The sequence below is a fragment of the Argiope bruennichi genome, chromosome 8, assembly GCF_947563725.1.
Source record: "Argiope bruennichi chromosome 8, qqArgBrue1.1, whole genome shotgun sequence".
NCBI lineage: Eukaryota > Metazoa > Arthropoda > Arachnida > Araneae > Araneidae > Argiope > Argiope bruennichi.
This window is the reverse complement of record NC_079158.1, coordinates 40,009,110-40,034,828: the sequence shown is the minus strand read 5'-3', so window position 1 is coordinate 40,034,828 and position 25,719 is coordinate 40,009,110. Positions and strand designations below refer to the sequence as shown.

At 25.0% G+C, this 25,719-nt stretch overlaps 1 protein-coding gene across 2 annotated transcripts; it reads left to right on the top strand.

Annotated features, from left to right (window-relative positions):
* Positions 1–181: 181 nt before the first annotated feature.
* On the top strand, positions 182–24,813 carry LOC129980882 (serine/threonine-protein kinase TBK1-like). Of its 2 annotated transcripts, none has more exons than XM_056091334.1 (20): positions 182–287; positions 3,368–3,505; positions 3,703–3,843; positions 4,756–4,885; positions 5,011–5,101; positions 6,387–6,477; positions 7,993–8,150; positions 8,884–8,994; positions 10,584–10,763; positions 12,362–12,724; positions 14,407–14,508; positions 16,114–16,225; positions 16,335–16,459; positions 17,440–17,516; positions 17,730–17,769; positions 17,954–18,055; positions 19,238–19,334; positions 19,509–19,699; positions 21,811–21,882; positions 22,527–24,813. In XM_056091334.1, the coding sequence occupies exons 2-20, from the start codon at positions 3,410–3,412 to the stop codon at positions 22,603–22,605; spliced, it is 2,358 nt and encodes a 785-aa protein (XP_055947309.1). In that variant the 5' UTR covers positions 182–287; positions 3,368–3,409; the 3' UTR covers positions 22,606–24,813. The 2 variants fall into 2 exon arrangements, with proteins under 2 accessions (XP_055947309.1, XP_055947308.1); XM_056091333.1 differs by having other exon boundaries at positions 196–459.
* Positions 24,814–25,719: the final 906 nt, after the last annotated feature.

Sequence of the window (25,719 nt, the reverse complement as noted above, 5' to 3'; positions counted from 1 at the left end):
TTAAGTTGAATCTTTCTATATATAAGATTCATATTTTAAACAATTTATCTATTTTCATGTAAATCATCAGCAGAGGGTATCAAGACCATTAAAACTAATTAAAACATTTTTATAACCACTTTGCTTTGCAGACAGATCATCAACTTTCTGCTTGCGTCATCAAAATGCGCCTTTACTTGTCATGACACTGAACTACGAAATTTGATTGGATAACAATTTGTGAATTGCTGTTTCTGTTTACCATGTGATCGGGACTTGACGGAATCAAATGTTAATTAATGTGTCATGTAATTTTTTTTTTCAACTTTCTAATATTTTACAAATATTTGATCCGGTAAATATTCTGTTTTTGCACATGCATATGATTTTTCTGTTTACATATCATGACAAACTGTTGCTTAAGGTGATGAAATCTTAGAAATATTATTTTGTTTGGATGTTATCCTGGAACTTCTAGAAGTAAGACTTCTTTGTTAATTCTTTAATGACCTTCATTAAAGGTGTGATTATCCTGGAAAAAAATTATTTGTTGATGAGAAAATTCGTTTCATTAATGCCTAGAATAAGCATGATTTTCTTAATATGTTTTAATCTTGTAATTATTTAATGTTAAATGTTTATTTTCACTTCTTTAATTTTATTTAATGTGTCAAAAGCACAAATTAATCTATTGTTATACATAGAAAAATAGAATCAAATCAATTGTGTGAAAGTTTCTGCTTCTAAAAAGACTACATATTTATTAAAAATATTTCAGACTGTGTCTTAGTTATAAAAGTTTTAAGCTGTTTTTCAAATTTGTAAATCTTAAAATAATGTATCTGCATAAAGTCTGGTAAGGTTTTAAGACTGTTTGCTTCTACATGAAACTTTAAAAAAATACAGAATTATTCACAGTATATTAAATTTACAAGCATCTTCAGTGCAGGCTTCCATTTGATGTTCAACACACATATAATCAATATTCCAGTTATTCCAATATATAACAACACATATCAGATGGAACAGTTTCTGTGATTCTTTAATTTATTCATCGTTATCTAATCTTTTTGTGTTATTATTTCATAAATTGAAAGTGCCATAGATGTGATTTGTTTGAAAGCTACAAATGTCAGAAACTTTACAATGACTTTACAAACTCACTGCATTGTATTAATTTATAATTATACTATATATTTTCAATATAGTTGAAAAATATGTGTGTATGATTTCAATGCCTTTCATTGTGCATTTATCATTTCCAAGTATACTTAGTTAATGTGAGGTATTATGATAACACTCTATTTGAATACTGCTTTTTATCAGCAGAATATTTATTGTGAGAAAATGTATGTATTGGTGAGAAAGGAATAAGAAGTAATGTTTGATATGCAAATGAAAAATCTCTTGTATTTTATATTTATAACATTTTCTCAATCATAGTAAATTATTTATTTTTTTTATAAGAAAAAAGGAATTTGCATTTTTTCATTTGTAAAAGTTCAAATTTTACAAAAAAGTTTGATTTATCTTGCAAATTTCTCAAAGAAACTCATAATGAAAAGTATATACTAATGCTGTGTACTAATTTATTTTTTTGTTTCATTTCTCTTTTTTCTTTCATTTCAAATTAAATTTTAATATAATTTATTTTTGATCTGAAAGAAAGGAATTTTAAATGATTATTTAACTTTTATCTAGAATTAAAACCAAAATTAAATTCATTTCCCTGTCATCTTTACATTTATTTATGCATATTCTTGAAAAATAATTTAAGGAATTGTAGGATAATTTCCACAAATTGTCAATTTCTTTGTTTTAGACAAGTTTTGAAACCTCTTATTCAAATACCTGATCTTCTATTTCTATGAATAATTTAATAATTAGATATTGATTAATTTTTGGATTTATTTTATATTATCAATTGATAAATTATTATAGTTTAGTAATTTGTTGTATGTTGATTAAAAAATAAATGAATATATATATATATATATATATATATATATATATTTCTTTTTGTCCTTAAGCCCTTTGACTGCAGTATATTTCCTGTCGGCACTTGCCAAAAAAGACAGTTTTATTTTACTATTTTTTTTTTAATTTTAATCAGAGGGAATGATATAGAAACTTGTAGATTTTTTTTCCATCAAAAAATATTTATTTATATATATATATATCTTCAATAATTTCGGACGAGTGCATCTCATCATTGCCAATTTTCTCAAGAAAGTTTATCATTTCAATTCAAGGGGTTAATCATTTTTCAAGTGCATTTTTTATTATATGTAGCATTTATAAAAAGATTTGTTACGTTTAAATACAGAATAAAAATAAACTAAATAGTATATAATAAAATTATATGTATAAAAATAATTATATGAAATTTATTAACACAAAAAACAATTTATTAACCTTAAAAACACAAAGATTATTCTCTTAAAATCAAGATATCTAAATGCAATGTTGTTGTTGTGTGTATCATTTGCGAGGAAAGTGTTTAAATCGGATTGTTACAATGCTTCTCTATCACAGGTTTTTTTATTTCGAATCAGACAAGAGAAGTTTTTACTTAGTAAGTAAAATACTAGCAATTTTATGTTGACTTTAAAAGTTTGTAATCAAGATATTGTAATTCTTCACAATGCTTAATTTATTATTAAATACAACTGTAAAATATTATAGAATTAGATACAAATTTTTTATTTAATCGGTATTTTTCGGTATTATCGGTGTTTAATCGGTATTTTTTATTTGAAAAAGTTTAATTTGATATAGATAAATATTTATTCATATGATGTATCAGTTTTTCAGATTAGAAAATTATACTATTGACTTACTCTTAATTATTTACTGTTATGCTAATTTAGTGAGACATTTTGTGTAACTGACAAATGTTACATTCTACGTTTGAAACATTCTACATTTTTAATTTATATTTGATAAAATGTATTAGATCGTGAAAAACTTAATAACTCCTTGTTCTATTGATTTAAGAATTTATGCCTTTTATTGAGATGATAGTTTATCAGAATTCACTATATCTTATTTTTAAGCTTTATTGGGTACTTGTAGCTTATAATAAATATTAGGGGATGTATTAATAATGAATTATAGCTGAATTACTCATATCAGAATTTAAAGGCTTTTTTTATTATTTTTTAATAATACTATAATTCATTATCTGAACATTTTTTACTTACATGAATATATGTTACCCTTAGAGATATTTTTGAATCTCAAAAATTATTATCATTTATGTATTTATTCCTCCTAACTTCTTCATTTTGTGTGTGTGAAATCAATATTTCATGAACTTTTAATACTAATTCTTTCATAAACTACTTTTACAATTTTCTTTTCTACCTTTCTTTTATCTATTTCTTAGAACCAATTCATTGTATCAGGATAGTATTGAAATTGCTGCAAAATGAATTATTTACGCAACTCTGCACATTATACATGGAGCACAACAGATGTTTTAGGTAAAGGAGCAACCGGTTCAGTGTATAGAGGTGTGCATAAAGTAAGTTGAAAAATCATTTTATTAAAAATTATTCTTTATATAAAAATTAAGTTTAAATTCTTTGTTTATGTAAGTTTTTATAAAGCTAATATAAATTTAGTTTGCATGGGCAAAAAATTGTATTCATGAGACCAAAAATATATAATTTAATATATATTTTACAAATACTGATTATTTTTTTCCATTATTTTTCATAGAAAACTGGTGAATCTGTTGCTGTGAAGACATTTAATCACACAAGTCATTTACGTCCTTTAGAAGTGCAAATGCGAGAATTCGAAGTTATGAAGAAATGTGCCCATGAAAACATTGTTAAAATGTTAGCTATCGAAGAAGAAGTATGTGATGTGGAAAAAAATCTCAAAATTATGCTTTGTTTTTAATATTTTGAATATTGAAAATATAGGTTCATTTGGTTTATCTAAATATTACATTTGACAATATCTTGTTACATTACAATCTAAATGTTACATTACAATCTAAATGTTACATTACAATCTAAATGTTACATTACAATATCTTGAGAACTACTATGAAAATTATGCAGTAAAACCTCTTTATAGCAATCACTCTGTTTTCCATAAGAATCAGCAGTTTAGAAATGCTGGTCACTCTGGAGAATTTTATTTTTGGAAGGAAAAATAATTATTTAAGCATGCACTAATTTAATTTTTCTGATCAAATGATTTTTTAAAAAAATTTTTAATTATTTTTTTTTATTTGAGAAAAATTTAATTTTTGTTTGTTTGGGTCTTTTAACTTTTTTCCACAGCTAATATCTTCCTTTTTTTTAATTAGGAAAGTTAATCCTGTATTAATACATCAGTAATCATCAAAGGATGGGCAGTTACATCATTAACTGTTATCATTCTAACTATTATTGATTTTGCTTATTTGTGTTCTTCAGTAATTGAATAATTCATAGAATATCATAGTTGCCATTTTCCGATATGTTGACATAATTCTAGTTTGGATTCAAGGGTATATCTTATTCCACCTAAATAAAGAGGATTAACTTCTTGTTCAGATGTTTTTCTAGTCATGTGGATATTTGCGATTTGCAGCCATGTCATTTTATTTTGATCAATTATATGTTTTAAATACCATATTAATTAGCAATTTCCCTTTTGAATCTTGAAAGAAGTTAACATGTTGATTCAATTAAAATTTTCTGTTGACATTTAAAATTTTATAATCTCTTTTAACACTTTTCAATATGTGTTTCTTTCTACATTGAATTTTTATTTTAGATTGAAAGTCAAAAGAAAGTCATAGTAATGGAACTTTGTGATGCTGGGAGCCTTTTCACTATTTTGGATGATCCTGAAAATAGCTATGGTTTGGAAGAGGAGGAATTCATGCGTGTACTGAAAGATTTGGGTATGCTTTTGAATTAAACTCTCTAAAATTTAGAAATTTTAAGTTTTTTTACATTAATTTTGTATCAAGTAAATTCTTATATTAATTATATTTTTTAGTAATTTTTTTCTTTTACTTTTGTACAGCTGCAGGAATGAAGTATTTAAGGGATAATAATATTATACACAGAGATCTAAAACCTGGTAATATAATGAAATTTATTTCTGTTGATGGAAGGTATGTACCATTCAATGGATTTAATATTTTAATTTGTTATTAGTTTCTTTTTTTATTTTTAAGAAATCATGGAACAAACTTTAATGGTAAAGACAGAATGGAAAAACACACCATTTTTACAACAGAACACAAGGGTTCCAGAGTTATTTATCAATGAATGAAGTAAAGAAATATGATAAATTATATATGTACAACACATGATTTGTACATTGTAGATATTCAATATTCCAATATTATAGTTATATGATTTTTTTTTTAAATGCAAAGTAAATGTTATTATTCTTACTACTGGTTTGTTGTGCTATTGTGAATTTGTCTTTTCTTAAATCTGGATTGTACATTTTATCTAGTGTGTCCTTTTCTTTTATTAAATTAACCAGGATAAATAGGTGTTAAATTCAATTAAATGTTTTGTGTACCTTTGTTTTAATTTTTCCTCCACAATAAAAATTTTTAACTTCACATTTTTATATACATGTAACTCATACTATTTTAAAAGCATTGTGCCATTCTGTATATTGTACTATGTGTTTCCCTTTTTATCTCTTATATCTTCATACAGTTATACCATATAGAAGAGCAGCAGTGTTTAAAAACTGATTCATTGGAAAAAAAATCATTACTTGGTTCTGAAGTTAACCCTTACTTACAAGTACAACAAAAATCAAAAATTTTATTAAAATCTTGCATGAAATTATTTGATAAAAATCAGTAAATTGCAGCTTGTTCAATATAGAAACATTAGTTGAATTTTCTACAATAGAAAAAGAGCCAGGATGAAATATTAATAGCAACAATGAAAACGATTTCAATTATGAAATTTGCTTTTGTAAAATGCCCTTAAAATATCATATAAAGGAAGTTTAAAAATAATTTAATTGTTGGTTTCTTTCTTTGCTTTTTCCACTCCTTAAAATTATATTCTATTATAACAGCACATAAGTGCTATTCACGCATTTCCTTGTATCTAGAATATACGTACAGGGAAAACATAGGATATTTTTTTTTCCAGATTAGCAATCCTGAGAGATTAAATTAAAAAGATGAACACTCAGTTCATGAATAAATTCATTAAAATGAGTTATGTGTTTATTATACAATGCATATGGTGTTATGGTGTATTAAATTTTTATCTTTCGAATCCAGTAATTTATTTGCTACAAATAAATTACTGCTAAAGCTTTTCAAATTGCTTATTATAATTATTTTGGTTTTTGAAACAACTAGAACATTAGAATTGCATTTTCATATCTTGTTTTAATAATTTATGGTATAATGTTTTCAGATCAATATACAAATTGACTGACTTTGGTGCTGCAAGGGAATTAGAAGATGACCAACAATTTATGTCATTGTATGGAACTGAGGAATATTTGGTATGAGTTTTTATAAATAATACAATCTTAATATTTGTGTGATTTTTTAAAAAATCATGTATCCATAATACTATCTTCTAATTTTGTAATTAAAAGTTTGGATATTTTTGTAATAAATTATCAAAAAATCTATTTTGTATCTTGTTATAAAAATATTACTTTGAATAAAAGTACTTTTTGGAAGAGATTGACAAATATATAAGATGCAAACACCATAAATGTTATGGATTAAGAATTTTATGAGTTTCTGATAGGAATGTTGCATAAATGAAAAATACAATATTAAAAAATAATTATAGTTTTATGAAATGTAATTTTTCTTTCGGAATAATGTTCTATATATTGGTAATTATGTTATGTTTTAATTGTATAATCTTTAAAAACTTTAATGTTATTCTCTTTTTTTCTTTTTTTTTTTTTCGATTCTTTGAAATTGTGAATTTTGTTGTAATTGGTAACAATCAAATAAAAGACGGCATTTTTGACATCCTTATCTGTTTTTATTTTCCCCTTATCTGCTATTGTATTCTTTTACTAGTATCCAATTGTTTTGTATTTTATTCTAATTATTCTTATTGTGTAATAAAAACAAAAGTCTTTGATAAAAAATTAAGAAACTTTTGATCAATTATTCATTTGAAAATTCTGCTTTAGGAGTAAACTTGCATTATTTATAAAAGTTAAAAACCTCATATGTATTCTTTTACTTGTAAACTATTGATAAGTTTAGAGGAATATATTAAAAATTGAAAATATTCGCAATTTTTAACATATATTTAACTTTTTTATACTTTGAAAAATTTAAAATTTTAAGCATCTGAATTTGACTGAAGTCCAAATCATTACTTCTGAATATATTTTGATAATACTTTTTCCCTTTATCTCACCTGTAATATAATTTAGATTATATATTGAATAGGAATGTCATGATAGCCATCTGTTCTTTAATAGAAATCATGTTAATATATTAGTATATAATTGCTACTTGACATCTTTTTTAATGCAGTTTTATAATTAATGAAAATTAAATTTATTTTAAATATTTGTAACCCCAACTCTTATGATGACAAGTCTATCTTATTTATCAAATTACTGGATTTTTAATATGTATATCTGCAATTAAGGGCAAGTATTAAGTAACTGAAAATTCAAAAATCACTTTGGAATCGCTTCAATATCTTTAAAGCCCTTTGTGCTATTATAGGGATAGAAATAACAATAAATATTCCAAGTAGAATATACCATTTAATTAGGAGTTAAGTAAATTTGTAGATCAAGGGGATAAGATGCTGTACCATGTCTTACATTTTTGTTTCTCTTATCTTGGGCTAACTTTAGAAAACACTTCTCAATTCTTCTTTCCCCCCTCCCCTTTTCTGTTTTTTAGATCAATTTTAATGAATTGTGATTTAATTTTATAGAAATACGATTGATTAGAAAAACATTCAGACTTATTTGAAAGCAGTGCATATAAATGACAATTCAAAATAATAAATTTTTTTTCCTCCATTTAAGCATCCTGACATGTATGAAAGAGCAGTTTTAAGACATCCTGCAAACAAACCTTTCCGAGCTACAGTGGATTTGTGGAGCATTGGTGTAACATTGTATCATGTTGCTACTGGTTCTCTGCCTTTCCGGCCATATGGTGGAAGAAAAAATAGAGAAACAATGTAATTTTTTTCTTAATGCCATCAGTAAATAATTTATATATTTCTGAAATTATGTATGTATATTTATTTGTAGCATTTTTGGGGAAATTATTGTATGATTTAAAATTTAATTCAGGGAAATTTTAAAAAAATCAATAAAGCGAACAAAAGATTTATAAAAATAGCAATGAGAAATTGAAAGATCAACATAGCTAAAAACCAGAAGGAAATGTGAACAAGAAAAGAGTGACACTGAGCAATGAATATGAGCATAGCACACAACTGCATTAGATAGATTGTATTTCAGTCTTTTATAAGCATTACAAGATTACAATTGCATTATCAATAATATCATCTCTTGTTGAAGATCCAACAATTATTGTTTTTGGTATAAAATTTGTATTTGAAAATAATAGTACTTGTGAATTTATTTCTTAATTTGAATAATTCTAAAATCCCTTGCCATATAAAAAGGAATAAATGATTCAAAAAATTTTGCAATATGTTTTGTAAAAGCTAATCTTTATTAATACCTGATATAGACTATCATGACACTTCCCTTTAGAAATTCTGTCAATATTCTGAACACGTTTTTGGTTCCGACTAATTTAGGTATAAAATTTTCAGTCAGTTTAAAATTTATTTTAGATTTTTCTGAAATTTTTTGCCTATATAGCTTATGTTGCTGATAAAATTTGTGAATCTCATATAAATGCATTTAAAATATATATTTTTACTTGATTTTTCATTTCAGGCATTATATCATAACAACTAAAGCATCAGGTGTAATATCTGGTGTCCAACATAGTGAAAAAGGTCCTATAGAATGGAGCAAAGAGTTACCCAAAACATGTCTCTTAAATCAGTGAGAATCTTTCTTATTACCTCTTCTTATGATTGTATATTTTACTTCGAAATTTAATCATGAAATGCTTCCAATTTTTTTATACTTTTATTTTCATTGTCTTAATGATTGATTACTGTTTTCTTGTTAAATGCATCAATATACTAAATTTTCATGGGTTTTTTTCTTTTTAATTATTTTGGAATGTCCCAAAAAGTATGCACTTAGTACTATTACATAGTAATTAATAATCTACATCTAAATTTTGCAAGTCAGTACATGAATTGTCATAAAAATAAATGGACTAATTAATTTCAGTTATGGCATTACTGAATATCAAACACTCCTCAAGCTATTTTATAAAAAGATTCTCTTACATACCATAGTTTTTTAAAAGTGTAAACAGGGACAAGGAATGATGATTTTAGTTCAAAGATGATTTTGGTATTTTAAGTATTTATTGAATTGGTCATGGCACAATATAGCATAAACAAATATAAGATACCAAATCTTCATGTTTTTGATAGTTACAACTCTGTCCCTCCAAACTCCTTGCTTCCTCTTTCTCACATCATTCTTCCCTGCTTCCATCAGACTGTAACAGTGCCTTACAAATTTCTTAGATTGTTTTAATGAAGTTTTGGTGAAGACATGGGTAGGGTAAAGAGGAAGCTCTAAAATCCCATGCTCATTTCCTGGTAGTTTTCATTCAGATCATATTTTCATAATTCCTCTACAATGGACAAATGTAGTGACATTTGTAATTGCAATGCATAAGGAACAGTGCTTGCCAGTAATATCAATATTTTGAACTTTTCCAATAATGCCAGAATTCTACACTCTTATTACTTGATTTAATATGAAACTTAAATGCATATTTTTAATTTCATGTGTGATAAAGTTCAAATTATATAATGACATCTTGCAGGGGTGTTTGTGCTCCGGGGAAACCCCGGAATTCCGGGGATTTTGAACTTCGATACCCGGAAATTCCGGGGATCGTCGTTCAAAAGGAAGTAGGAATAATAATGAATTATTTATTTTGATCTGGGTAATTTTGTTTGCTTTGAAAGCAGAAAATGCAAGGTCAGTGTGTGTGGTGAAAACTTTTCCTTTCTTTCTCCAAAGGCAGTGATAATGCGTGAAAAGGGGGAAAAACTTCTTTTTTGTTCTTTCCTTATTGCGAGTTATGACTCATTCCCCCGGTTCTCGGACATTCTCTTCTGGATTCTTTTCGGCAAGTAGGCGCGGCAGAAAAAAAAGGGAGAGACTTCGTTCGACCAGATGTGCGATCACGTGACCTGGGTTCAAAGGTCTTAATTTTGCAAAAAAAGTAATTCATTGAACTTTTATAATTAGGTCATTCAATACTTCATAATCGTAATTTTTCATTTCTCCCCCCCCCCCTTCTCGAAACTCCAAAATGTCGGTAGTAAGTCCGTAAAAGTTTCCGGGGATTTTTTGGGGTCCCACAAACACCCCTGATCTTGTATCCAATTTTGAGGACATCCTGCATATAAGTTCTTTATCATAGCAATTTTAGTTTGTTTCTATAATTAGGTTAGTTTCAGTTTTGCTATTAATTTTATTAATTTGACTTTTTTTATCAGAGGCTTGAGAGATTTGGTCACTGTTCTTCTTGCTGGTATACTTGAGTGTAATGCTGAAAGAATGTGGACTTTTGAACAATTTTTCGATTGTGCTACAGATATAATAACGAGAAAAGTTTTCCATGTTTTTTACATGAATGAAGGAAAGGAGATATGTTTATATATGCAGCCTAATAAAATGTGAGTAATTGTGAATATTAAAATGTATTTGTTGTATTTTTTTACAAATTATTGTGTTATTTTATTTAGAATTGATTTATATTCTTTGAACAAAATTGAAAAAATCAATGAAATTCTGGAATATATTTAATAAAAAAAAAAAACCTTTATCAGAACTAAGTAATACTTAATCAACAGACAAAGAAAAAAATCTATCTTATATTATTTAGGTGTTAACTTCTACAGTTTTAGTTGATATTTTTTAAATATATAAATCCTTCTGATAGAAATTTATGAGTAAGAAATTTTTGATGTATCAGAAATTAGTTATCCAATTTGCTGTTTCAAAAATTAGGTATCAATTTTGCATTCTTTCATATTTTAAACAAAAAAAATATTCATTTAATCCATAATTTATTATAAAATCTATGGAAATATACAAGATTTAATATCATATATCTTATTTTAAACATAAAAATTACATTTTACTATAATACTTTTTTTGTATTTGATATGAAATTCAGATCATAGAATGTAACTGAAAAAAATTAACCATTTCTATGTAAACTGTTTTTTGTTATATAGAAGGAATGGTAATGATTATGAGTTTTCATTCAGCTTTTCTTTTTGTTTTGCTATATTTTTTTTTATTGTTTACACAAATAACATTATGAAAACAACTGGTATCTGTTAATAAACTTGACTGAGATGTGAGGAAACAAAATTGAATATGAGAGCTGTATATTTTGATCAATAAAAAAATGTATGTTAATAAAACTGTAATCATATCAACTATAATTTTCAATTATAATTTTTTTGTTAGCTTTTATATACAAGTTCACAATTCTGTTGCATTTGTGATCTTCATTTTGTTTAGTTTTGCATTTATTATATAATATTTAAAAGGACCACAATTTTTAATTTCAACATTTTGGAAATGGAAAAAGAAAATTTACCTTGCATTCAAAAGACTTATTTAATTACTACAATTATGATGATTTTTAAGATTGGAATGTAAATCTCTTTTGTCAAGCCATATGATTAGAGATAGATACACAAATTATGATCTTCACTATCTGGAAATAATTTTGGATAAAATATGCATAGTTTTCTTTAATACTTCTAATCTATTCAAAGGAACAACACATTATAATAGTCAAACATACAGCATTTTGCAGTTTCTCATTTAAACCTTTATAACTTATTTTTACTAAAGAAAAGTAAAGTAAAATTTGCACAAATAAGATATTAGCCTGTCTATAATATACATACACGGATATTATTTGTTAATTGTATTTTTAAAAATGCCATGAGACAAAATGTTATGCTTATAATATCTGTTTTTTGTAGTGAAATTAGAAAAACATTAATTTAAAAATAGAACAATATTGTTAATTTTTTTAAGTAACTAATTAGTGATTAATCTGTGTATTAAATACAAAAACTTTCAAATTACTTCTGCCTGCACAGGCTCAAGTGGTCAAAGGTATAATCAGTCAAATGAACAACTGTCTTCCCTATGTATTTCACTTATGGAATTTATATAACTTTCATATATTTAGTATGCCCTTACAATTAATTAATTTTCCTAATCATTTATTATTTATCAATTTTTTTAGGTTACAAGATTTAAAGGAACAAATAACACTCCAAACCAATGTACCTTGTGCAAATCAACTATTACTATTCAATAAAGCTCTTCTCACATCACATGTTCATCCTTCAGCTGAAATTTCTACATATCCCACTACAAGCCATACAAATCCTATTGTATTAGTCCACACAGAAAACACAGATGTCAAAGATTTGACTCGATTAAGTGCTTTATCCGCTTGTTTTCCAAATTTCCCTCTTACCATAAACCTCTCTGATGATGCAGCTTTAGCTAAAACTTGTTGCAGTGTTGCACATGCTGTGAAGAGGATAATAGTCAAGTTAACGAGATCTAGAGATCATCTTCTGAAGATTCCTGAAATATTGTTGTGAGTATTGTTTTCAGTTTTCCTTGAAATTTAATTAATTTTACTATTTCAGTGTACATTTTAAGATCCATTATATGAGAAGCTTTTGCATCAGTCTATAAAGTTATAAAATGCACTCAAACTTGGTATGGTTCATTAATAATTGCATTTTTTTTATTTTAATACTAACAGACATAATGATTTCTGAATATTTTCTTCAATTTTTGTTCTTATATACTATTAATATTAATGTTTTTGTTGCAGTTATAAAAACAAATAAGTTTTTCATTAATGAAAAATTATTTTCTCTCTCAGTTGCTACTCTTATTGTTATATTAAATCTTCAATTATTCTTTAAAAGCCGTTTGTAACTTATGGAAAAATAAATCATTTCAAGGGTTTTAAAAAACAATTGGTATGATTTTGTAATTTTTGAAGAAGTTGCTGCTAGATTTAGAAACTGTTTGTTTCAGCTGATATTATTATTGTAATTAAAAATGAAGTTACAGACAATTGCAGGATTTTGATTTTTATAAGTATTTTTACTATTATAAATAATGAATTTTTAATGTGGATTGACATTCTTGTACTGAATATATATTTAATTTCTTGTTTATATCATTTATACATTGTAGTCATCAACAACTAATCTGATATATGGTAACAATTTACATTTTTTATGCTGTAAGAATTTCAAATTTTGCTCACAAATATGTATTGGAGATAATAAGTTTTGCTCATAGATAAGTATTAGGGATGATTTAGTAAATAATTAAATTTCATAATAATTAATTAAATACTTAATTTTTTATAAAGGATAGACTAGAGCATTTTCACCTCAAGTTATGCAAAGTATATTAGCTATTAAAACATGCATTTCATGTTTTGCTGAGATATTGCTCTCCAATTTTGAAATATGTTATGAACAGTTAGTAACAGTTAGAATTTATTTGTAATGCTGATTGATTCTCTTGCAATAAACTATTTTGCACTGTATTTACTTATGTGTTATTATAGAATCTGTATTAATTTGTATTTAATATTATTAATAAAAATTATTTTTAAGATGAATTAATAAAAATTATTAGCTATTTAAGTCTTGAAAATTTGTTTCTTTTAATTATTATTATTATTATCATTTTGGAATTTTTTTTTTAGGTTGATATTCTTTTTCAGCAATTACATTTGTTAATATATATATATAGATATATGTATAAATACTATTCTAAAAGTTGATACACTCTTCTAATTTTATAGTAAACAACTTTCATGAGGGAAAAAAATGTTAACCTGAGTACCTTCTTGTTATTTAAATGTTACCTTCTTGATTATTTTAGATAGCTAAATTTAGCCATTAAACCTTCAATGGCCAGTCTTATATTTAAGACAAAAATGCTTTTTGTTATTTAATTAAAATTTATTTATAAACATTGTTTAGCAGTTTTTAGATCTCATATGCTACCTTTATCATGCACCTGAGTGTTAATATATTTTTTTGATGAAATCCATTTGAATATGGGTGAATCAGGTTTAATATTTAAAAAGCAGGAATTTTTTCAATGAATAAGATAACATTTTTCCATTTCTTCATTAACTAGATCAGATATTTTAAGAGAATTTTATTAAATCATTATATACTCTAGAATTAATTGAAGGTATATTATTTTTATTATTTCCTTGTCTAATAGTTTTTTCCATTTTAGATCTTTGGCAGTGGAGAATATTACCAAGCTGTGTACAAACTGTGATGTCTTGAAACAAAAGGCCGATGACATCTATTATATGTGTGATCAGATGGAGAGAAAGTAATTTTTTTTATATATGTATATATATTTGAGAAAAAATACTGTTGAGTTATTGTATTATAACTGTGTTTGCTAGACTTGGAAATTCAAAATACTAAAATTGCCAAAGAAATAAATTTCCATTGATTTATTTCAAATGCCCAGGTAATATCTTATGATTTGTGCACAATAAGAAGTTTAGGATGTGACTATTGTAACAATCAACATTTCTTTGCAATTTGAATTAATACATTTGCAGTGTCTGTAAATGTTATATCTTATTTTTTCTGCTTCAGATTGTGAGAATAGATATGATAACTTCTGAATATGCAAAACATAGCAGTGATGAAATTAATGTTAATTTTTTTAGCACTTGGACAGACGTCATGAACAAGATACTTATGCTAAAGATTCATGAAAGATTCTGTGTTTATAACCAGAAACTAGAAGATAACTTGTTATTTTAAATGTATATACAGAGCTCGTGAGGCATTAAAAATTATGGAATTCTGTTTTCAGTCTCCAACAATATTTCGGACTTTTTCTGTTCTATGACTGCTATGCTATGCACTGTCATCCTGAATGTTGTATACCAGATGGCTGTGGAGGAACATAACTCTCAAACACACACTCTCTGTGGATAAACTAATCTCTAAGCCATGTTGCAGACTTACATTGTTTAGGAATAAAAAGGATTTCAGAAAATCATTCTAATTTCTGATGCACTTGTTTTATGTTGTGTTGATTTCCATGAGTATAGAGAGTGTATCAAATTAATTAGTGAATATGCTGAAAAGTAACTTAAGTATTATTATATCTGTTTTAATTAATGCTTCTATGTGACTAATTATATATTTATATTGACTCTAGAAAAGCTTATGGGTTGAATGAACAAAAAAACTTGATCCCTGTAGAAATTTTTAAAATTTTAGTAATTTCTTAATTTATTTATCTTTTTTTATCCCTTTGGTATTATGTGGTATCTGTAGTAATGATATATTATCTATAGTTTTGAATTTATTTTTATTTACACAAATTCGAAACCAAATATATTTTATTAAATATGTGCTTACCTTGTATTCATCATGTTTGTTTTAGGTAGTACCTCAATCAAAAATGCAATGACAAATTTAAACTCTGTTTTTCTTATTTTGAATTTTTTTTTTTTTTTTTTTTTTTTTTTTTTTTTTTGCAGTTAACTTAGAATTAGTGAAGATCTGTAGTATTTAACAGACAATCAGTGATAATCATTGTATTTTAATTTTATTTATAAGTAATTGCTTTTACAAATTTCATTGTAAAGTTAGAATACTTCATCACTTTTATATAATATAATGTTGTACTTGATTTTCCATTTTGTTTTATAAGAATAGCATATTACGAATATTTCAAACAATTAAAATATTTTTGGTATAAAAAGCGTTTTTTCCTAAACTTTTTTTTTTCAAAATAAAAACTGGGAGAGATCAAATCAATATTTGATCATTATTATCAAAATGGCCTTTTAGACAGATGCAAAAAGAATCTAATAAAAATATTGATATCTAATTAGCTATATTTAAACTAAATATTTTAAAGAAAAGGTTATTTTGGCTTATAAGTTATTTACAATTTGTTTTTCCATAGTTTCACGTTGGTGTCAGAGTTTTTATCATTTTGGCCTAATAAGAGTGACTATGATAGTGAATTTCAAAAACTGTCGCTTCTTGTGTCTGAAAAAAAGCAGTTAAAAGAACAGGTAAAAGCATTTCTTTCTTTCTTTCTTTTATTTTTTTATAGTTTTTATTTTGTTGTGTTCCACAGTTATCTAATCTGCCTGATTTCTAAAGTCATTTCTGTTTTTTAAGGTAAAGCAAAAAGTCATGCCTCTTTATTCTGCCATTCATATTTTAAAGCAGAAAGTGCTTGTGTCAATGCACTTGCAAACAGAATGGGAGCAAGCAGCATCTGAATGTACAGATCTTGTTGGATGGTAAAAAGCATGTGTTTTAACTCAAAAGACTTTTGTATAAAATACGTATTTCAGTTTGCTTTTAAATGCAAATAAACTTAAATTAATTTTCTAAAAATTATTCAGGCAGTTAAAGAATTTTCTTCTATGATTTAATTTAATAAATTAATTGGCTAGTGAAATATTTGTCAGAAATAATTATTATTTACTTATTTGCATTAATATTACATAAAATAAAGAAATTTACTTTGTAATTCTCAATGGTATGAAATGATTAATTCATTGTGACTAATAATTATTTAATTCTACATTTTCCAGTGAATTGTGATTCGAATATTACCTATCGTATTACTTTTTTTTCTATTAATGTTAAATAATTTTAGTAATTTTTTAATGAAATTACTTACTGGCTATAATTTTGATTTAAAGTGATGTAGGTTTCAATGGACAAGTTTTAATTAACTTAATTATTTTTATACATTTGCCTGCATTTTTACATTTATTTGTATAAAATTATATAACTTGGTTGAAAAACATAAAATTTTGACTGAAATCAACAAAGAAGGATGTTTCAACTTAATACTGTTACTTGAACTATTAAAATAAATACCTATTCTGTAAAAACAATTTATGTATCAGAGTTAAAAATTTACAAGATCTACAAAATATAACATACAGTTTGAAAAATTATTTTAATTCTGTAACTGATTTCAAATTTCAGGTGAATAATTTTGAATTTTGCTGTTTGAAGCAAATCACTTCCTATAATTATTTAGTCAATGTTATAGTTTTTGAACTCCAGTGTTAAAAGGCATGAAAATTATTTTTGATTAAATTATTTTCGAAAATTTATTTATAAAATGTAAATGAAAATTTCTGTAATCCTTAATTATTTTTAAAGTTTAAGGAAATGTTACATAAATATTTTTTTGTGTGTGTGTCTGTAATTTTTTTTTTTTTTTTTTAATTCTTGTCATGCTAAATTTTTCTCTTCACTTCAGTGTTGAAACTGCTGATACTTATGTTAAAACCATTCGAGGTAGCTGGCAGTCATTTGTGAGGGATAAAAATTCTAGAGGTCTGTTTGTTTTGAATGTATACATTAAATACATTTTATTTTCTTCCATTTGTTTTATTTTTCCTTTAGCTTTAAAAATTAAAGCAACAATCTTCTTGTTGAAATAATTAGCTTGGAGTTTATTGATTTTTGTTATTAGTAGTAGTATTTACTGCAATATGGATAATTTAATCCATTTTCATTAACTTTGTTGTTTTATTATTTTTTTTTTAGCTCTTTCAAATCATGATGAAAAATTCCACAATCTGGAAAAGTAAGTCGTAATTTCACTGATTAGTTGTGCTTCAAAATTGTGATAAGAATAAAATTTGAAAATACTTTTATAGATGGTATTGTATCAAAAATATGATTTTGAAATAGTGTATAAATTCCATGAATAAATATTTTTATTAAATAATAAAATAAAAATGATAGTTATGTTTTTTAATTATTTGCAGAGTTAAAATTCAGCATACCAGCAAAAAATTAGAATCTCTCCTGCAAGATAGGTGTTCAAAATCTTGCATTCAAGCATCAAATAAATTAGATGAATGGTATAGGTATGTATAGTCATTTTTTTTCTGATTGTAATGTAGCTTGAATTTTTTTATTTTAATACATATATTAAAAATCATAATTATAAGCATATATAATATGTTATGTTTGCTAATTTTTCTTAATATAGCATGATTTGTCTATTATACGACAAGCTTTTTTTGATTTTCTAAGTTTAGACACACTTTTAAAAAAAAATTGTCAGTATTATTTATCTTTAGAAAAAAACATATTTACCTTTTCTGATGTTGTATAATGTATAAGGTTTCTTCACAATTATAAGTAATAAAAAATACAGTCAAACTTCCAAAGTATCAATATTGAATCTCTTTCAGAAAACTTGTATTTTCATTAGGAAATTAGTTTTTGTACATCAGTTTAAATTTCTATGTTATTGAAAGGAAAAAAAATATTCAAAATGACATTATAAATATTTAATGGAATAAATTATAGTTTAATATTGATAGTAAATAATGATATTGAATTTCCGCAGTTTTTGCACATGGGTTATAATTTAATTGTGACTGAATACCCACTTAACCTCTTCAGTTCATATTAAATTATTGCTTTGACCAAGATAAATCCAAAAATAATGAAATCCAAAAGCTGCGAACAAATATTATTCACTTAAAAATCATATTAAAAAAATAGAAATATTCCAGGCTATCTGTTGCTGAAGTGAATACTATTTTAAATTGGTTTCGATAAAAAATTATTGTTTAAATTATGTTAAACACTGTTTTGCCCATAAATTTTAAAAGAAATAAAGTTTTAGTTTACTTTTCTTATATATGAAAATATATTTTTCATAGTATATTGCTACCAGGTTGCAAATTTTTTATATATTATAAATTTTTTTATTTGATAGTTCATTTTTTTCTTTAAAATTTTCTCTATAAAATTTATTAAGAAATATTGTTTAATATGCAAATGATAAACCTTTGCGATATATCTTTTTGTTTATTGAAATTTCTATATAACAATTTTTTTTTTCCAAAAGCCTCCTACATTTTATTTACTATAGAGATTCAATTGTATGTAAATATAATTAAAATTTGTGTGTTAAAAATTTTATTGAAATTTTCATAAATTACCCTCTGTTTTTGGTTCTTTACTTAACCATTTGCATTATTTTTATATTTTAAATTCTGTATTTTGCATTTTAAAAAATGTTTTTTTTTTTTCAGTGGAATGCAAGCTACTATGGTTCAGTGCCAGTGCTTGAAAGAGGACTTATCAATAGCCAGTGCACTCCTTAAAAGTTATACATCTGCTTTACAAGAGGTATTTTTTTCTATCAAAAAAAATTTAATATCTTCTTGAAAATTATTTTTATTAATACGAAACAAATGAATTCATTTAATGTTCAAATGATACTGTGTAAGTGTTTTCTGTTTAATCTTTTTTTTTTTTTTTGTACATAATTAAAGATTGGCCATGGCATTTATATACTTTTAGGCAGAATGTCAAGCATTTGAAATCAGTAAGCAAATTATCTCTAACTTGAAGTCAGTGGAAGGACCTGAACCTAGTTTAAAACTTCAAAATTATTCATCAGCACCTATATTAGAACCTGAAATACCAAAAGTACAAAATGGTAGAGTTCCTCAAAAGCTTAAATGTTCTTCAGATACAAGTTTACTTTATCTGTAAGTAAAATTTCATTCATAAATGGTATTAAATAATATCCATGTAATGATATATCTTAATCTAGTGTAAATCCTAATTAATTTCTTGTTGTTTTTTTTAAACTTAAATTGGACCATATTACCTTAATTCTGTAAATTTCTTTTATTTCTTGATCCAAATTCCACTTTTTTATTTAATTATTCTTAACATGTGCTCTATAAAATTGCTGAGTTCTGAATTCTCATGCTACAAGCAAAGGGATTAAAGTCCCTTGTGCCCATGCATTCCTCAAAAAATATCTAAGGTTCCTGTTCCTGAATTGTCATATGTCAAAGAAATCCTTAAAAGAATCTTGTTGTAATGGCACTAAGGAAAAAAATTTCTCGCATGTTCTTCTTTAGTCTTGATGTAGACAGATGTGTTCTGTTGCTTCTCTCTATATACAAATCATGCTGTTCCAAAGAAAAATAAATTAAAAGTAATTCCCATTGTATTCTTTTTTCAACTATACATCTGCAAAATTATATTACATACATTTATGAAAGATTATTTCTCTTAAATATAAACGTATGGTTTTTCTACTTCAGAGTTAAGTTTTCACCAAAAAAAAACAAACTATTAAAGCGATGAATTTGCTTTATATATTTTCATGTTTCATACAATTATGTTTGGTTTTTAGTTTAACCCTTTTGTATTTCCAAAAACAGGAATATATTATTTAATTTCTTTTTTAAAACTCTGTCTAAGGGTTTTTTCAGTATATTATTTGTAGGTGATCTCATGTATCGAGAGGTATCTTCTTTTTAGTTGATCTGTGACCAAAAGCTCTTTCAAATCCTCAAAAAGTATTTATCATTTCCCCATTCTTCAGTGAAATTTTATTAAAGAATAAAATCATGCAATAGGTAGAAGATTGTTTCTTGCGAGACAAATTTCTGTTTGAACTACTCAGAACTTAGCGAAAACATTTTAGTAAAAATTTCGCAAGATAGCAATTTTATTAATACTGGCTGGGGCTTTTTGTGATGACTGTCTTTATAATTTCTAATGGAAGCAGTCTTTTTTATAAACATCAATTCTAGTTTACCTATCAAATAATGGCAAAAATCTGTATTTTGAAATCAAAAGAAATTTTTAACTTCAATAAATTTTTTTCACAATTTCAGGAACAGGGTGTCTTTCAGCAGTTAGTTTTAAATTAAATTATAATTGCTTTAGCTCATTTTTTGTTCATTATTCTAAGCAAAGTCATGAGAATTATTCTTTTTAATTATCATCTTCATTATTGTCATATATTAAATTAATTGATGACTTCAAAATTTGGTTCTGAAATTAACCCTAATTCATCTGTTAAAATAATAATTTCATTTTTCCAACTCTCAATGGAAAAAGAGAGAGAGAAACTTAAAATCAAGAATAATTGCCAATTACTTCAATAAATATATTGATGATGTTTCAAAATATTGGGGAAGTATAAACCATCTTTTGCAAATGCACAGAACATAGTACCATTAAATAGAAACAAAGCAATAAAATGTGAATAGTGAAATTCAAGCTAACAATTTTTATATTATCTCTATACTGTAATCAATACTAATATACCAATTTTAATCAAATATATTCTCTGTGACCCAATTTTTTTTTAATCCTAGATTTTTTATTATTGCTGACCGAGGGAAAGACTTTCACTTTGAATAAATTTAGAAACTTTTAATAATACCTTTGACATTTATACTTACTAGGATTCTTTGTGGAAAGTATGCCAAGCTGTCCATTTCCTTTTGCACTACTTTACTTTTTTTTTTTTTTTTTTTTTTTTTCCTCTTGGTATATTTATTATCTTACTAACATTGATTTAAAAATGCTTTTTTTTTTATTTTGAATAGTTATTATTTTACAAATTTTAAAGTGTATTTATATGATACTAAAAATATAATACAGAATTACTTAATTATGTTTTAAAAATTAACATATTTGAATTAGTATTAATTGATATTTTGTTGAAAAAACAAGATTTGGTTTGTAAATATTTATATATCATCTTATGCATCTCCTGTACTTAAGATTTTTTTTTGCGTGTGTGTTTTTATTAAATTTTACATTAATTATTGTGCTATTATACTTTTAATAGGTTACAAAGTTTAAAACAAGAACATTCAAGTTTGCGGGAAACAGCAGAAGAAAACAATGCTCTAATTGAAAAGTAAGCTTCAATACGATTAATTGTTTTTGTTGATATAACAGTGGCAACATTAGTAAATGTAAACTAAAAATATTTATAAATCATTCACAGATATTATTATTGCTGTTAAAATAAATTGATAAATTTAATTATGCTAGAAAATAAAACAATTCTGGTATATTTTTACTATTTTAAAAATAAATATTCTGTGTTAAACAGTCAATGCTACCTGGGTTAACATAGAAAATTTTTATCCACTTTTTTTTTTTTTTTTCATATTCTAGTTTGTTATTCCTTTACATTTGTCTCTCTTTCTAAATGCTCAGAAACATTAATTGAAAAAAATAAAGAAAACAATTCATTTATAAATTTATAAATTTTCATTTATAATTTTTTTTCTATAATATTGTGGAAAAACATGAATTTTATTCTGTCTGGTATCATATTAGATACATAAAAACATATGTATATTCACAAACCTAATAATATAAAAAATTTTAACCTGAAATAAATCATTAAGAAGGTAAAAATGAGTTAATAGTGAAACTTATATTGACTAAAAAGAAGAGCCACTTAAAGACAGAAAATACCTAAACTTGTTACTGATCACAGTTATAATTTAATTTGATATTTTGTAATAATTTTATATTTCTACATTATTTTAGGATCTCTGAAGTGCTAACTAGCATGAAGACAGATTGCAAGCTGAATAATAATCATCTGAGATCATCGTTAAAATCATGAATACCAAATTCTTGGTGCATTTAACGAAATTAGTGTATTAGAAATATTTTTTTACGGTGAAAGATATTCATGTTTGTGACCATTTGATGAACAGTACTTCTTTTGTGGTTGTGTATTTTTTTTACTGTCCATTCACTATTCTGATGGGGGTTTTTATTTAAGAAAGTTTGTTAAATTGTCTTTGTTATGTTTTGTTATAAAAGTAAATCCATTATTGTTAAAATTTGATGAAATAACTAAAAATCTACATCAAAACAAATAAAATTAATGAAATCTTTTTACCTATCTATTCAAGAAAAAAAAAAATATTTAAAAATGATTAGAAGATATTTTTCCTTAATTCTAATATTTGGTTTTAAGCATTATATATTATTATTCTTTTTCTTTTTTTGTGTTTAAAAAATTCACACAAATGATTGCATGATTTTTTTTTATCTCAATTGCCTAATGATGTTTAAAGTCAAATTCTATTTCTATGAATTTGTTATTCATAAATGAACATTCCATATTAAGTTACAGTAATACATAATATAATTTTAATTTTTTTCTTATTACATGATCTAATTATGTGATATGAATGAACATTGCAAAAAATTTTATAAATTATATGCTGTTGTTGTGACCCCACCTCTTTAATATTACCTAAAGTCTTACAAAGTTTCAGTACTATCTCTTAGAGTTATTTATAATGATAGGATACAATTCTGTTTTACAATCTTTTACTTCAAATTATCATTGATTTAGTTTACGAATTGTAATTAATTTTGTGTAACAACTTTAATTACTGCTAGGTAATTTAAAAGACAGTTTTGTCCAAACTGTTAATTATATCTTATACTTGCTTTTACCAGTGCATGATTCAATCTGTTATTTAAATTATTATTTCAAATGCTTAAGAATCAAACTGTTTATCTCACTGCTTTCTTTGTGGCATGTTTTTTCATAGCTTCTATGGGAAATGCATATTATTTTAGTGAGTAACTTGTAATTCTCTTTGTTCATCATGTGACATTGGCATAAAGTTCATTTTTTTTCTTTTGCTAATGAAATTAAACAATGCATTTTTCAAATGCGACATTTGATTAATTGAGCATGTATAGGCTTTTTTGTGGGCAATTTACATCTTGACTTCGGATGTGTATAATGCATGGTCCCCCCCCCTTTTTTTCCCACCGAAATACATTGAATGAAGAACTTTTATGTTCTACATCAGTAATTTGGTAAATTACATGCTTTTACAAGTGCAATGCCCACTTTTCCTGTACAGATTGAGCATGTTCAAACTACTCTCTTGTTAAGTTTGATAAAAGTAGGATAATACTCTGTAATAAAGATATATGGAAGATATTACTTCTAATACACTACCTCTAATTACAATGCTTCAATATTTATTTCTTTAGCAATTTCCAAATACAAATTTCATACTGGTGCTTGTCTACATGATTGCAAAACTATTCTCATTTTGATAAACAATTAACTAATGAAACTTTCTCCAATAAGGGTTGTTTTTTTAAACCTAAAATATTTAGTTCAATATATTCAATCTGTGATGAAATTTAAAATTCCTTTATGTATTATGTAAACAAATGTCTCATGAAAAGACATAATTTTCACATGCTATGCAAGTTTATATCATTTGATGTTTCAAGAATTAAATTGTTTGCTTTTTTATTGTTTTAATAAGTTGGTAACAATCTTAAATACAAAGAAAAATTAATTAACTGCTTTTCAGCATAAGAAATAAATTTTCATTAAAATTTTATGAATAAGGATATAAATTTTATTTCTTATTTTTATTATGTTAATTTTTATCACTGTGATTTTAGTTTTTGCTTTACATTGTAAATTAATAAATATAGTTTAACCACTCTTCAGTTATATTTTTATTGAATATAATTTTGTTAATTCTTTTAAGACGAAAAAAATGTTTTGGACTACTTGGTTTTACTTAAATGTAAATATGTGTTGTGTAAATATTGTAAATTTTTATAGACAAATACTTTAAAATATAGTTTTTTATGGAGACTTTTTTTAAAAATAATCAAACCATGAAAAAAAATTTTTAGCAGTCTGAAGACATAAAATGTGGAATCATATTCCAAGTATACTTTTCACTTTGATTGTAATGTGAAGGCAAAATGTATTGTTTCTTGTATTTATATTTGCCATATTTTTGTATCAGATATTGGACATTAAATTTTGTACTAATGTCTCTCTTACTTAATTTTGTGTTTTTGTATATATATCTCCATTTATTTAATATCTTTTAATCACATTTTAACAACTATTTATTAATTAATAACTGTTACACATGATAATTTTTTAGACTTACATTGTGTGCCTACCATTAGAATTATACCTAAATTTGATTTATTACATTTGATAAAAACGAATAAATGTTTCCACTCAATTTTTTCATATTCCAACAAAATTACTATAACTGGTTTTCCCAAAAATTTTCCGCATATTTTTGGCTAAAAATGTTACCCTCCACCCTCCCATAAAATTGTGGACTTTGAGTGAAGCACCGTCAATGCCATAAGTACTCAGATTTTTATTTTCACAATATCACATATGAGAATTTTGTTGTTTATAGTATAAGGAAGAAGTATCGAGTATGCATTCTCTAAAACTTTTTGCTGATCATTTGAAAGCAAAATTTGATATAGAATTATAATTTCAGTAAAATGATTACTGTAAATTTCATTTGTTTAAGTCATTGCAATTTTGAGATATTGCATTTATATGAATGTGTACCTACAGACCAACGATTAGTCATCTCTTTTACGGATTTATACAAAATTTGAGTAGGATTTGCTGTTTAGATTATGAAACAGAGTAACAAGTTAATTCTTCTTGCTTTTGTGTTATGTTCGTTCATGGACAGCTAGACTTCCTGTGAATGCATTTCATAGAAATCTACAAATTTAATATACCATACCAGACTTCATCCATGTAGCTCAAAATAGTTTTGAGTTATGTTGACTGACAGACACTCATAGAGATATAATTCCAAAAATATGTTTTTTAAGGAAATTTATTAAAATTTCGAGTTTTTATTTTTTGAGTATCACTATTGTTTCTTTTCTGCAAATGAGAAAATAAAAAGAATGC

Coding starts and splice junctions, on each gene's coding strand:
- LOC129980882 (XM_056091334.1), top strand. CDS start 3,410: ATGAATTATTTACGCAACTCTGCACATTATACATGGAGCACAACAGAT. Junction 4,886..5,010: donor GCGTGTACTGAAAGATTTGG/GTATGCTTTTGA, acceptor ACTTTTGTACAG/CTGCAGGAATGAAGTATTTA. Junction 8,995..10,583: donor AAAACATGTCTCTTAAATCA/GTGAGAATCTTT, acceptor TTTTTTTATCAG/AGGCTTGAGAGATTTGGTCA.